The following is a 14,267-nucleotide window of genomic DNA, read 5'->3' on the forward strand; positions in this document are numbered from 1 at the left end:
CTCTGGTTTGGAATGCACATTATACCATAGACATGATCCCCTGCTTTTAAGGACCTTTAGAGTCTGAAAATAGGTGCCATAGCAGAAGCATATAAACAACAGTGAAACAAACCAGTAGATAGGAAGTTATTTATAATTTCTTAATCTGCAAAGCCCTCTTTGGAAGAGGTGGAACTTTGAGTAGGGCTACCTTCTTTTTCTCCTTCTGCCGTATGGTCTGAAAATTGAAGAATATAAGTACCAGATAATTTCCTCTTATCTCAGCACCTTAATCCAAGTTCTTAACTGGGCAGTTAACCAAGAGACAGTGGATACGTTCAAGAACTGTTACATGCACCTCTCTCTTAGTGCCAGCATAGTTAACTGCTTTGATTGTTCTATGTTGCTTTCTTCATTGGTCCTTTAGTGTTAGAGGAGAGAAGAGAGAATAACCCTGTGTTTCCCTGAGGAAGTAGGATTCACACATGGCAGTAACTTATGAGACTTTACAAAGTTATATATAAATGAAGCTTAAATGAAATTAGAGAGCAAATTTAGAATGAAGTACTTCAAGAGAGCTGTTGACACATGGTATTTACAAATGGCAAGTGGACTTGAAGTTTTGAAAGCGGTTTCTGAACTGATCTGGGGAAGAAAACTAAACTTTCCAGTGAGGAAAAGTGGCCTTATAGTGGCAAAAATTATATAACCCAGCAGGATGGCTTTGACTGGAGCCAAGCCTATTGAAAAAAAATCAGGAAAATTAGGAAGGTGGGGTTCAGTTTGTGAAAGTACTTAAAAAAAAAAAGTGTGGTGAGAAGTTTGACTAGACATACTAAGGTACCATTTACAGCCTAGCAGGATGCTGCGGGGAAGAGTGGTGCCTGAAGAATACTGTGGAGACAATCAGGAGCGGAAATGGCTAAGGGGCCATGGAAGAGGTGTAGGAGACGTGTGTTGGCATCATTGTGTCCCAGCTCTGAATCCTGGCTCTACCGCTCATCACTGAGTGACCTTGGCCAAGTGTCTTAATCTCTCTGTGCTTCAGGTTCCTCATCTGCAAAACGGGGGTGATAGTACCAACTTCATAGAAGTGTTGTGAGGATTCGGTGAGACAGTATGTAGAGTGTAAGCATAGTGCCTGATGCATGATAAGCACTCAGAAGTTTGCTGCTGCTAGAATTATTCTACTGTCATAGTCGTCGTTATCATCATTGTCATCATGGGAGGACCGGAGATTATCAAAGAAACACTGCCAGAAATGGGTTGAATTTTTACGTATTTTCTTCTCCTCAGCTCTGGCCTGAAGGCAAGGTCTAATGTCATCAGTTATGTCACTGTCAATGATTCTCCAGACTCTGACTCTTCCTTGAGCAGCCCGTATTCCACTGATACCCTGAGTGCTCTCCGGGGCAATAGTGGACCCCTTGTGGAGGGGCCCGGCAGAGTTGTGGGGGATGGCGCTGGCACCCGCACCATCATTGTGCCTCCTCTGAAAACTCAGCTTGGTGACTGCACAGTAGCAACCCAGGCCTCAGGTGAGCATCTTCACAGCTACGGTTGAATTCTCCTTTGACGTGTGTACCCTTAATATGTTGCTATGACCTACTTATGCCAATAGTAGAGACCAGTTACTTAATTCAGAAATCAGTTGCTTGTCGTGTGAAATTGTTTTTGGCAATCAGTTTATCATACTATGTTTATTTTGTTTGGATTAGCATAAAAGTGAATTTTGTAGTCCCAGAAATATACTCACTGTTGGTGGGAGAAGGCAGACCAGAGCCATTGTATGGCCAGAAGAATTAGTAGGCAATTTTTTTTTTTTTTTTTTGCCACAGGTAATTTGAATTTGATAATCCAGTGTGACTAGGAACTGATAATATTAAAAATGACTGCAAAAGATTTTTTAAGAAAATGATATGTACTTAGATCTTTTCTTACCCAGTGTCATAGCAGTGATACTTTTGTGGTTTTTATTATCAACCTAATTTCCACCAGTTGTGTTTTTTTTTTTTTTTTTTTTTTTTTTTTTTTTCAGTTAGGTGCTGGGCTTAGGCTCTCTGGTCCAGTTATCAGGTAAAGCTAGTTGTAACAGCAAGCCCCACATTTCCCTTGGGGACATAATAGAAGTTCGCTTCTTCCTCACATGACTTCCCAGTGCTAGTGCTCCTTCTGGATGGGCCTGTGGTGAGTTAAGGATCAGAGCCCAAAAATCCTCAGCCTCCAATGAGAAGGAGAAAGAGTTTGGAGGAGGGACCCACATTTCTTTACCTCTTTAGCCCTGGAAAGAGTGGAAACTAATCACATGGCCCCACCTAGAGGCCAGGGGGCCCGGGAAGTGTAGTTCTTGTCTAGGCAGCTCTAGACAGGGGCAGCTCTCTACACCAAAGGAGGGGAGCTTCAGTTTTTGGTGCCAGTATAGCCATCAGCGCTGCACTTACATGAGTTGGTGACTTACTGTGAATTATGCTACTGCCGGAGACACAAACAGGATTCAGAAATAGGCAGCTGTCCCATTGCAGACAAGGCAGAACTTCCTGATGCCAGGCTACTGAACAACATTGTTAGGAGCTCTTTACACTGTTGGGTCCAAAGAATATAGGCTACTCCACAAATCCTTGAGTAAATGCTCCAGTGTTCCTGGTGGGACCGCAGAAGGAAGCAACGGGTTGACCTTGATCTTGCTTAAAGCTAACTGCCCTGCAGTTTCTTAGAATTTGAAGATAGTGAGTGCCCAAAAAGATCTAGCCTTGTTTCAAAGCCCCTTTGACACCTAAATGTCCTAAGTATTACCAGCATCTTACTCAGCTTCCGATTGTCATGTCTATACTTGTTTAACCCCTTCCTCCATAAGACTCTAGGCCCCTTGTGGGTAGGGACCATGTCCTACTGGTTTTTGTATTTCCAGTAGTGCCTTGCACATTACAGGAGATTAGATAATATTTACGAAAGTGAGCCTTTTGAAGACCCTTTATGGAGCTTTGTAGCAAGACAGAAAAGAAATGGGTTGTATAGTTTTTGTTTCTCTGGTGTAAATGTAATTGAGGAAATAAGATATACACGAAACCTTAACTCTTGCAAACTTTGTACAAACCTGAACTGATTAACGTGATGCCATCTGAGGTTTAACTCAACTCTGCCGAGCAGATGTCTACTCATAACTAAGTCAGGTCTGACCCATTTTTAGGTCTCCTGAGCAGTAAGTCCAAGCCAGTGGCCTCAGTGAGCGGGCAGTCATCTGGATGCTGTATCACTCCCACAGGGTATCGAGCTCAACGCGGGGGGACCAGTGCAGCACAGCCACTCAACCTTAGCCAGGTAAGCGCTAGGGGCTGCTGCTTTCTGTTCGGGGCCCTCCCTATTGTTACTCTCTGGAGAACCCTGCTTCTGGCTGGACTGCTGAATAAAGCCAGATGAAGCCCCTCTTGTGTCAGTCAGTTTGGTGTTCTGTGGCCTGCGTCATACCTGCGTGTGCTGTGTCTCTATTCCCTCTAGAAGTGTGTTGATGTACATTCCAGGATTTCTGTTGGATTTTGCCAGTCTATCCCGGAAGCTTAGAGAAATGTCTAGCATTCAGAAAGCTTCGGATACGTTAGTCCGTGCCTAGTTCTGTACTACCACATGCTTTGAGACCAAATTCTCTTCCTTTATCTCCCAGGTCATAAATAACCTGAGCCTCACACTGATTACTTGAGGCAAGAGACAGTGAAAAACTGGTTCTAGTCCTATGTGTTGGCTTGAGTCTGGGATTTGCGTCCTCCCCCCGCCGCCCCCCCTGCCCCCTACTATCCGATTCTCCGATGCAGCGGGGAAGGGCACTATTCACTCTTTCCTCAGCTAAAATTCCGGTGCTTGTATGATGTCTACCAGTGGTGAGACAGTGTGTATATGAGGGGGTAACTGTGAGTGAGTATGTGTTGTGTGTGTGAGAGAGAAAAGCACATGCAAGTGCAAATGTAAGTTCGAGTTAGTGCATGTGTTTTAGGCTCCACAAGCCAAGAGGGATATGAAGAACTTAGAGGAGAACAAAAGAAAACAATGGCAAGAAAGAAAGGTTAGGAAAAATTCAAATTCACTGGCGCCAGAATAGGGTGAGTTGAGTCAACAGGTACTGACTTGCAGGAGTGGGTAACCCTGTGACCTCTCGATCCCCCTCCCCCCCCCCCCCCCCCAACCCCTTGCCTCTGTCACACTTAAGAGCAGACTGCTGCTATCTGGGCTGGGTTAGGATCTGTTCTGCTGAGAGGTGGAGGGATGAAGGCTGACTTCTGACGGCATTGCCAGGCTGGGAGATTCTGTGCTGTGGCAGCCCAGGAGCAGTACAGGTTAGAACCTCAGCTCTCAACTTGGCCCTTGGTGCTCTGAACCAGAATGACCTCAAGGTTCCTCACTCCCTTCTTCCTCCTTCCAGAACCAGCAGTCATCGTCAGCTCCAACCTCACAGGAGAGAAGCAGCAACCCTGCGCCCCGCAGGCAGCAGGCGTTTGTGGCCCCGCTCTCCCAAGCCCCCTACGCCTTCCAGCACGGCAGCCCGCTACACTCGACGGGGCACCCACACCTGGCCCCCGCCCCTGCTCACCTGCCGAGCCAGCCTCACCTGTATACGTATGCTGCCCCCACCTCTGCTGCTGCATTAGGCTCCACCAGCTCCATTGCTCATCTCTTCTCCCCCCAGGGCTCCTCAAGGCATGCCGCAGCCTATACCGCCCACCCGAGCACTCTGGTGCATCAGGTCCCTGTCAGTGTTGGGCCCAGCCTTCTCACTTCTGCCAGTGTGGCCCCTGCTCAGTACCAACACCAGTTTGCCACCCAGTCCTACATTGGGTCTTCCCGAGGCTCAACCATTTACACTGGATACCCACTGAGTCCTACCAAGATCAGCCAGTATTCCTATTTGTAGTTGGTGAGCAGAGGGAGGGAGGTGTCATGGCTGCCTGTTCCTGGCCCAGAATCTTTAGTAACAGGCTATGATGAGCTCCTCCCTTACCCCCTCTTGAAACTCCTTAGCCAGCAACTTGTTCTGCAGGGGCCCACTGAAGCAGAAGGGTTTTCTCTGGGGAAACCTGTCTTCGTGTTGACTGCATTGTTGTAGTCTCCCAAAGTCTGCCCTATTTTTAAATTCTTTATTTTTGTGACAGCATTTTTGGTATTTGGAAGAGTTCAGATGCCCATCTTCTGCAGTTACCAAGGAAGAGAGATCATTCTGAAGTTACCCTTTGAAAAATATTTTCTCTCTGACTTGATTTCTATAAATGTTTTTAAAATGAGTGAAGCCCCTCTTTATTTAACTTTGTTTTATTGTAATTGCTGGTCAGAGGAAAAATGCTGATAGAAGGACTTGAAATCTGGTAACAAGTGAGAAAAGAGAAATCGATACTTTGTACTTGTTTGAAAACCAAGACTCACTTTCCTGTTTTAAGAGCAGCGCACCCAAGTCTGCATTTGACTATCAGGCATTTCTCCTCAAAATTTTACCTTTCTTTATGGGACATTAGACTTAACGGCGTTTCAGTTTTGTTTTCATGTCACATTAAACGTACTGGGCAATTGTTATTTTTGCAAAACTGGTTATATACGGCTCTCTGTGTTACTGTTGGGATTCTCTCAGTTGCTCCTGTGTTTATTTTAAAGTGTGTTAAAAAGGCAGCTCACCATTTGCTGGTAACGTAGTGTGAGAGAATCCATACCTACCGTGAAAGCACTAGGTGTTCTTTTTAAATGAAGTACCATGCATTCTTCTTAAGTTATTTTTTAAAAGTCCTTCTCTCTCTGATTCAGCTTAAATGTTATTATTGGAAAAGCCATTACGGTGGTTATTATTGTATGGTGGTGATTGTCTTATTATATGCAAAATCTCTTTGTATTATGCGAGACTGGTATTGATGAGCTTTGCCTAAAGGTTGTTGGCATCGGTGAGCTTTGCCTCAAGATTAACATGAATTTTCAATAATACACCTCTCTCTCTTTGCCTCATCTCTCCCTTCTGTTCTATGTGATTTATTTGGGGAGAAAGCTAAAGAATATGAAACCAGATCAGAACGTTGTGTATAGCTTTTATACTTTAAAGTAGCTTCCTTTGTATGCCAGCAGCAAATTGAATGCTCTCTTATTAAGACTTATACAATAAGTGCATGTAGGAATTGCAAAAAATATTTTAAAAATTTATTACTGAATTTAAAAATATTTTAGAAGTTTTGTAATGGTGGTGTTTTAATATTTTGCATAATTAAATATGTACATATTGATTAGAAAAATATAACAAGCAATTTTTCCTGCTAACCCAAAATGTCATTTGTAATCAAATGTGTAGTGATTACACTTGAATTGTGTATTTAGTGTGTATCTGATCCTCCAGTGTTACCCCGGAGATGGAATTGATGTCTCCATTGTATTTAAACCAAAATGAACTGATACTTGTTGGAATGTATGTGAACTAATTGCAATTATATTAGAGCATATTACTGTAGTGTTGAATGAGCAGGGGCATTGCCTGCAAGGAGAGGAGACCCTTGGAATTGTTTTGCACAGGTGTGTCTGGTGAGGAGTTGTTCAGTGTGTGTCTCTTCTTCCCTTTCTCCTCCTTCCCTTATTGTAGTGCCTTATATGATAATGTAGTGGTTCATAGAGTTTACAGTGAGCTTGCCTTAGGATGGACCAGCAAGCCCTTGTGGACCCTAAGCTGTTCACTGGGATTTATCAGAACAGGATTAGTAGCTGTGTCGTGTAAATGCATTGTTGTCCGTTTTCCTGCCGACATTGAAAAATAAAAACAGCAGCTTTTCTCCTTTACCACCACCTCTGCCCCTTTCCAATTTGGAATCTCAGCTGGGTTCTCACAGAAGCATTTTCCCCATGTGGTTCTCTCTCTCACGGTGCATTGCCACCTTGCTTCTGGGGGAATTTGGGAAGCAGGTGAGAGGAGTCAAGCCAATATAAAAATATGTGGTTTTTTTCTTTTTCTTTTTCTTTTTCTTTTTCTTTTTCTTTTTCTTTTTCTTTTTCTTTTTCTTTTTCTTTTCTTTTCTTTTCTTTTCTTTTCTTTTCTTTTCTTTTCTTTTCTTTTCTTTTCTTTCAGAGTATGTGCAATCACTTTTAGAATGAGATTTTTTTTTTCCTTTTCCCATGTGGCAGTCCTTCCTGCAAATAGTTGACATTCCTAGTAAAATATTTGCTTGTTGAAAAAAACCTATAACAGATCTGTTTATACCAAAGAGCCTGTTGTATTGCTTACCATGTCCCCATACTACGAGGAGGAGTTTTGTGATGCCGCTGGTGACCGGGAACTCACAGAAAGGTTTCTGAGCCGGTGAAGAATATTAAGAAGGAACCAAAGCCTGTTCAGTCATCAGGCTGTTGAGGTTTCTTTTTAACAACTTGTACATTCTTGGGGCTGTGAAATTGTCCTTGTACTCTCAGCTCCTGCATGGATCTGGATCAAGTGGAGGGTCCTGGGGATGGGGATGTTTCCTGCCCATAAAAGATTTGGGGGAAGAAGGTTAACTCTGAGATGTAGAAGTGTTCCATCTGAATTGAAAATTTTGTACTGGAGGGCTAAGTCTAGGACTGGTTCCTTGTAGAGATGGTGTCAGGAGGTGCAGGATGGAGATGGGAGATTTCATGGAGCCTGGTCAGCAAGCTCTGTACCAGGCTGAGCACCGAGGAGCTGTCAAGGTATTTGGAGTTTCTTCATTGCGAAGAGTAAGGGCTTCCACGATGGGGCATAGTCAGTACAGCCTACCAGGAACATGTTGGTGTTTTCTACTTTCTCTTTTTTCTTTTTTCCTTTTGGTCATTCTGTTGAGCTGTGTTTGCGCCACCGTATTGGTGAAGATACCCAAGCAGTTTGTATAGTTTCCGTCACTTAGCGTTATACGGTTTTCTGGTCAACGTGTGTGATCTCTGTTTCCTTTTTTGCCAAGCACACATTGATTTTCTTGCTCAAAGGCAGATCTGGTTTCTAGTAGAAACATGTTTTGTCCCTTAGCTTTCCTCTACAAGGGATAAGATTTGTTGTTTTTGTAACAAATGAGATGCAGGAAAAAAACAAACAAACCACAAAACACTCCACTCCTGCCCCCCTGTCCAGTAAGTAGATACCAGTTAAGATACGAGTCTCATTAACTTCATGGGGAAAAGACAATAAATACCAAGAACTTGTAGGGTTATCTTAATCACCTTACTAGCTGTGTGTGTGGCTTTAAGAATTTTAGAAATTTTCAGCCTTAGTCTGCAAATTGGCATTTCAGATTTACCAAGATAAATATCCATCTGTGTCTGCTGAATGTATATGTGCTCAATGTGGCTTTAGATTCTGTCCCTGGGGCTTATTAACATTGCCAGCCCTGACAGGGCGGGGGGAAGCCCTGTGAATTCGGTGAGCAGCCCGCCTGGGTTATAGCAGCCTAACTTCAGACCAGCATAAGGCTCTAAGTCCTTTCTGAACTTTGTGTTTCCAGCTTCTCCCCTTCAGGGTGAGAGGGAAAGCGGGGACGGTCTAAGTACAGCCACTCTGGGCTCATCGGGACACTTGATCACTCCAGAGCTTTAATAGCTTCCAGGAGGGGATACTGCTGTCAGTGCTCAGCTCAGATACCAGCCCCAGGAATAAAAACTCCATTTCAAACAGTTCTGGCCATCCATCGTCCTCCACTAGAGGGGCTCAGCTCGACTGCCCTTAGCCAGGCAAGCACAGTAATGTGTGTTTTATTCAGCATTATTATGCAAAAACCCACTGGTTAGGTTGGTTTGTTTTAGGATAGGAAATGAAATTGCCTCTCGGTGACAGGAATGGCCCAAGCCTGCTTCCTTATTTTGGTTTTTGGTTTTTGGGTTTTTTTTTGTTTTTTGTTTTGTTTTTTGTTTTAACTGATGGATGGTGCAGCATGTCTACATGGTCGTTTGTTGCTAAACTTTATATAATGTGTGGTTTTGATTCAGCTTGAAAAATAATCTCACTACATGTAGCAGTACATTATATGTACATTATATGTAATGTTAGTATTTCTGCTTTGAATCCTTGATATTGCAATGGAATTCCAACTTTATTAAATGTATTTGATATGCTAGTTATTGTGTGCGATTTAAACTTTTTTTGCTTTCTCCCTTTTCTGGTTGTGCGCTTCCTTTTACAACAAGCCTCTAGAAACAGTTTCTGAGAATTATCGAGCTATGTTTGTAATGCAGATGTACTTAGGGAGTATGTAAAATAATCATTTTAACAAAAGAAATAGATATTTAAAATTTAATACTAACTACGGGAAAAGGGTCCATTGTGTAAAACATAGTTTATCTTTGGATTCAATGTTTGTCTTTGGTTTTACAAAGTAGCTTGTATTTTCAGTATTTTCTACATAATATGGTAAAACGTAGAGCAATTGCAATGCATCAATAAAATGGGTAAATTTTCTGATTCATGTGGCTGTTTTTGACTTCTGTTTGGAGGGGGGCAAAGGGGATGAACAGACGGCATCTTTGGAGTGGCTAAATGCGTTGCATCCGAACATGAGTGGCACGTTAGAGGCAAATCCATCTTTCGTACAAACCTCCACGACGGAGGCGAATCGGGGCTTGGCAGGAAACACTTTTCACAAATGGAGCGTCCAGGGCCCTAACTTAAGCTCGTCTGGTTCTGGCCCTTTGAAAGAGGCAGAAACTTCTGACACGGGATAATTAAACTTTGTTTCCCAGAGCGTTCCACCAAACATCTGAAGTATCATTGCTGGAGGTCAGAACACCACAAGAAGATGCTATTTTTCCCTCCTTTCAAGCTGCACTATTAGAAGCATAGTCCTTTTGGAGGAGGAGCCCTTCTGATTAGATCTGCCTTGATGCCAAAGTGAATAAAATTTGTCTAGATTTGTCTAGATTGATCACTGCAGGTCTCTGACTATATGCTGTACTCGTTTGATTTGTTTTGACACATGCGTTTCAGGCCACATCGACCCTAGAGTGGCCATTAATTAATTGTGGGGTCCTGTAGTCATGGTTGGGAGATAGAAATGAGACACATTTAGGGTTTTGGACCATAACCAAGAGAAATGATCAATAGGCTGTTCTCTCCCATTAGCAGGGAAGTCAGAATACGTTTATTTTGATTTAGACTGAAACATCTAGATTTTTCAAATGGTTTTTTTTTTTTTTTCCTGAATAAATGAGCATAAAATGAGTGTGAACTCACTGAACATTCCCCAGTTTTGGTAAGAGAATATACCTGGAAACATTCAGGTAGAAAAGAAAGGCCCTGCTGTGGATCTCACTTCCAGATAACCAAGGATTAATTTGCTGACTTCTCAATGATCTGGGGTTTTTTTGTTGTTGTTTAAGTCTCAGTGATACTCTCTTACTTAAGCTGAATGAGAGAGTTGGGATAACCCCTTGAGTAAGTGGGTAGTCTGTGGGTTAATCTGTGTTAAAAAAAATTTTTTTTAATGTTTATTTATTTTTGAAAGACAGAGCGCGAGCAGGGGAAGGGCAGTGAGAGAGGGAGAGAGGAGCAGAGGATTTGGGGAGAATCTGAAGCAGACTCCAGGCTCTCAGCTGTCAGCGGGGCTCGAACTCATGAACTGTGAGATCGTGACCTGAGCCAAAGTCAGATGTTTAACTGACTGACCCACCCAGGCACCCCTTAATCTGTGTTTTAATTAGGAACACCCCTGTAAATTCAATCCGCTTGGCTTGCTTTGTGGAAAAATTTCCACAGGAGGTGAGGTCTAAGCCATGGTTTCCCTAGGAATCCCGTGATGACACCAGGTGCTTATCACAAGATGGCGCCAATGAGCTATAGAAGAAGGTGGACAAGACTTGACCACTGTGATCTTTTTCTCCCCACCTCTTCCCCTCCAACCTCATCTCCCCTGCTCCCAGCTTCCACTGAAAAGGCAGAAAACAATCCATGCTATTATCGCTGGGCAAGGAAAAGATTAATGAAGGATGTTTCTTAAGAAGCCAGCACTGGAAGGAAGCAGGCATTCTGGAGCAGAAACAGAGTTTGCCAAGTGTACTCTGGGACCCCTGCCTCCTGCTGCTAGCTCCTTTTACTGGGTGACTGCTCACAAGGCCTCTGCCCTGGGGTTTCATCTCCTTCCCCTCTCCTGGGGAGCCTACAGCCTAGGCGGGAGGTGGTTAAGGCTTCTGGCTGCTTTACCATAGGGCCATCTGTGTTTGATCAATCCAGGCAGAGGGGAGGGGGTGGGGGAGGTAAAGAGACTGTGAAAGCATTCCAGAGTAGTGAGAGAGATCCGAGATCCAGAAAGGGAGAAGGCACCGCCCCCACCCCGCCTCCGAAGCTGACCGGCGGGCTTGAGTGGAACAGGCACAGGACTGCACGCTCCTTCTCCTGCTGCCATGGGGCCCTGCACGCCTCTCCTCATCTTGTTCCTTTTGTCACGGCTGCGACCCCTTCAAGGACAGCAGCACCACCTTGTGGAGTACATGGAACGCCGACTAGCCGCCTTAGAGGTGAGTGACTCCTTTCTCTCCTGGGCCGGGCGGGAAGGACGCCACATCTCCTGTTGAGTCACCCCGTGTGTTACGGATCTGGGGATGACAAGATGGGGCTCTGGAAGAAGCTACAGAAAACTCTTATCTTTTAATAAGAATATTCTTGCAATTGCAAGCCCTCCTCCTTTCCCATGTCCACAGAGCAATTCCCTGTGGACAAGCTCCCTGTCTTTTAAACAGTTTGAAGTCTCTGGTGTTCCCAAGTTGAAGTCTGTTGATTCCTGAGGGAGAACTGCACAGTGGAGCAGAGACCCCTTCCCGCCCTCACGCACTTAGGCCGCCCCAGAGGCTCAGATGACTCAGTGGCGCTGCTCACAGAGAACATGGGCTGGAGGACACGAAGCGGGGGTAGGGGCCTAGGTGATCTGAGCCGGGCGTTTTGCACATTTAGCATCTCTGAACATCTGGTTTCCTTTCTGTGGGGGTTGCAAGGGAGTTGATGCCTGGCTGAGTTTGTGCCTTTTCCCGTTCCTCTCTCCCTGGTCGGGCCTCTCCCTGCCTGGGAGTTGTAACCCCTCAGCCTCTCGTCTGGCCTCCATCCCTGCAGGAACGGTTGGCCCAGTGCCAGGACCAAAGTAGCCGGCATGCTGCTGAGCTGAGGGACTTCAAGAACAAAATGCTGCCGCTGCTGGAGGTGGCCGAGAAGGAGCGAGAGGCGCTCAGAACTGAGGCTGACACCATCTCGGGGAGAGTGGACCGGCTAGAGCGGGAGGTTGACTATCTGGAGACCCAGAACCCAGCACTACCCTGTGTGGAGGTTGATGAGAAAGTGACCGGAGGCCCTGGGATCAAAGGCAAGGGCAGAAGAAACGAGAAGTACGATATGCTGACAGGTAAGCGGTCCAAAAGCAGGCCCCTAACACTCTCAGAACCTGTATGTTTCCTTGCTGCTTCCCCTTTTCTCTCCATGTCCCCCAGTCCGCTTTGGCGCTATCTTCTGGAATCTGCTTTAGGGAAATCTCTACAATGACAGGTCCATTGCAAGAGTTTCTGGGGACCCAGGCCTCGGTGGCTCCCTTTTTCCTGTCCTCCGTAAGAGTGGAGGCATCCACTGGCAAATGCCCACTGTCCTCCAGATGGCCCCACCCCGGGGTGTTCCTACAATGGGCCTCTAACTCTTGCCTGTATTTCCTTGCCCTGTGCTTTTCTCCTTCCAGACTGTGGCTACACAATCTCTCAGGTGAGATCAATGAAGATCCTGAAGCGGTTCGGTGGCCCTGCTGGTCTGTGGACCAAGGATCCAATGGGGCCAACAGAGAGGATCTATGTGTTAGATGGGACACAGAACGACACGGCCTTCGTCTTCCCGAGGCTGCGGGACTTCACCCTTGCCATGGCCGCCCGGAAAGCTTCCCGGGTCCGGGTGCCCTTCCCCTGGGTAGGCACGGGGCAGCTGGTCTATGGTGGCTTTCTTTATTATGCCCGGAGGCCTCCCGGAGGACCCGGAGGGGGAGGGGAGTTGGAGAACACTTTGCAGCTCATCAAATTCCATCTGGCAAACCGAACGGTGGTGGACAGCTCAGTATTCCCGGCCGAGGGTTTGATCCCCCCCTACGGGCTGACAGCGGACACGTACATTGACCTGGCAGCCGACGAGGAGGGCCTCTGGGCTGTCTATGCCACTCGGGAAGATGACAGGCACTTGTGTCTGGCCAAGCTGGACCCACAGACCCTGGACACAGAGCAGCAGTGGGACACCCCGTGCCCCAGGGAGAATGCCGAGGCCGCCTTCGTCATCTGTGGGACCCTATACGTTGTCTATAACACCCGCCCTGCCAGCCGGGCCCGCATCCAGTGCTCCTTCGATGCCAGTGGCACGCTGACCCCTGAAAGGGCGGCACTCCCTTATTTCCCCCGCCGATACGGTGCCCACGCCAGTCTCCGCTATAACCCCCGGGAGCGCCAGCTCTACGCCTGGGACGACGGCTACCAGATTGTCTATAAGCTGGAGATGAGAAAGAAAGAGGAAGAAGTCTGAGGACCTAGCTTTCGGGTTTGAATCTCTCTCACCTCCACACATTTATATCCCCACACCATTTCCTGCTTCTCATTCTCCAGATGTGGGCAAGTTGTGGTTCCGAGCCCATATTGGCAGCCAATGGAAGCCAGATTCTCACAGCCCCTTCGTTTCCTGTGGGACTTTAGATCTTGAGAAATCCTTTCAGAGCTAAAAGGGAGAAGACCCTAAGCGTTCGCTCCTCTCCTGCCTTACGTCAATGAATTTCGGACCAGAGACCACAAAGACCCAGAGCTCTGACCCTTGTATGGGGGCCACCCCAGCAAATGAGCCAAAAAGTATTTCTTGCCTCAGTGTGAGTCTGGGCACGTGGGGTGGGGTGGGGTGGGGGGAAGGTGGTTGGGGGGGTGGGCAGAGTTCTGGGAGGAGATTTTTCAACTCTGCCCTGCCTCCCTTCTCCCCTTAGCGCCCTGGAGAACACGACTTTCTCCACGTCGTTTTGTATTGCAACATTTTGCATTAAAAGGCACATCCACTGCTCCCTGCCTGCGTTTGTTTGGGGGTAGCCCTCAGATCAAGTTTCTCCCCATGACCCTCCATTTTCCTCCTCCACCCCATTGCCACTCCTTAAGCCACAGTAGGGACTTGGCTGGGCTTCCTTGCTGAGGGAGAGGGGACTTCTCCAGTTACAGATTTTACTGTGAGGCCCCTGGGGAAGCACAGAATCCCGCCACTTCAGGAGGCTGGGCGAGAGGCTTCTCTCCACACCCACCTCTGATCCACGGTGGCCCCTCCCAGAGCCCAGAGCCACTCTTGATGCCCCACCCCTGGC

At 46.3% G+C, this 14,267-nt stretch overlaps 2 protein-coding genes across 8 annotated transcripts in view; both read left to right on the forward strand.

Moving 5' to 3' along the window:
* Positions 1-9,388, forward strand: part of HIPK1 (homeodomain interacting protein kinase 1) — a 51,833-nt gene extending 42,445 nt beyond the window's left edge. For 4 of the 7 annotated variants that reach the window (XM_043575893.1, XM_043575892.1, XM_043575894.1 and 1 more), the window contains 3 exons: positions 1,276-1,517; positions 3,167-3,297; positions 4,391-9,388. In XM_043575893.1, coding sequence (XP_043431828.1) covers positions 1,276-1,517; positions 3,167-3,297; positions 4,391-4,879 — 862 coding nt within the window. In that variant the 3' untranslated portion in view covers positions 4,880-9,388. Of the gene's footprint in view, positions 1-1,275; positions 1,518-3,166; positions 3,298-3,964; positions 4,158-4,390 lie in introns of those variants that run through there. The other 3 variants (XM_043575895.1, XM_043575897.1, XM_043575898.1) reach the window with 3 other exon arrangements.
* Positions 9,389-10,830: 1,442 nt separating this feature from the next.
* On the forward strand, positions 10,831-13,974 carry OLFML3 (olfactomedin like 3). Its single transcript, XM_043575899.1, has 3 exons — positions 10,831-11,436; positions 12,026-12,311; positions 12,636-13,974. The coding sequence occupies exons 1-3, from the start codon at positions 11,323-11,325 to the stop codon at positions 13,454-13,456; spliced, it is 1,221 nt and encodes a 406-aa protein (XP_043431834.1). The 5' UTR covers positions 10,831-11,322; the 3' UTR covers positions 13,457-13,974.
* The last annotated feature ends 293 nt before the right edge of the window (positions 13,975-14,267 follow it).

The sequence above is a fragment of the Prionailurus bengalensis genome, chromosome C1, assembly GCF_016509475.1.
Source record: "Prionailurus bengalensis isolate Pbe53 chromosome C1, Fcat_Pben_1.1_paternal_pri, whole genome shotgun sequence".
NCBI classification, from domain to species: Eukaryota; Metazoa; Chordata; class Mammalia; order Carnivora; family Felidae; genus Prionailurus; species Prionailurus bengalensis.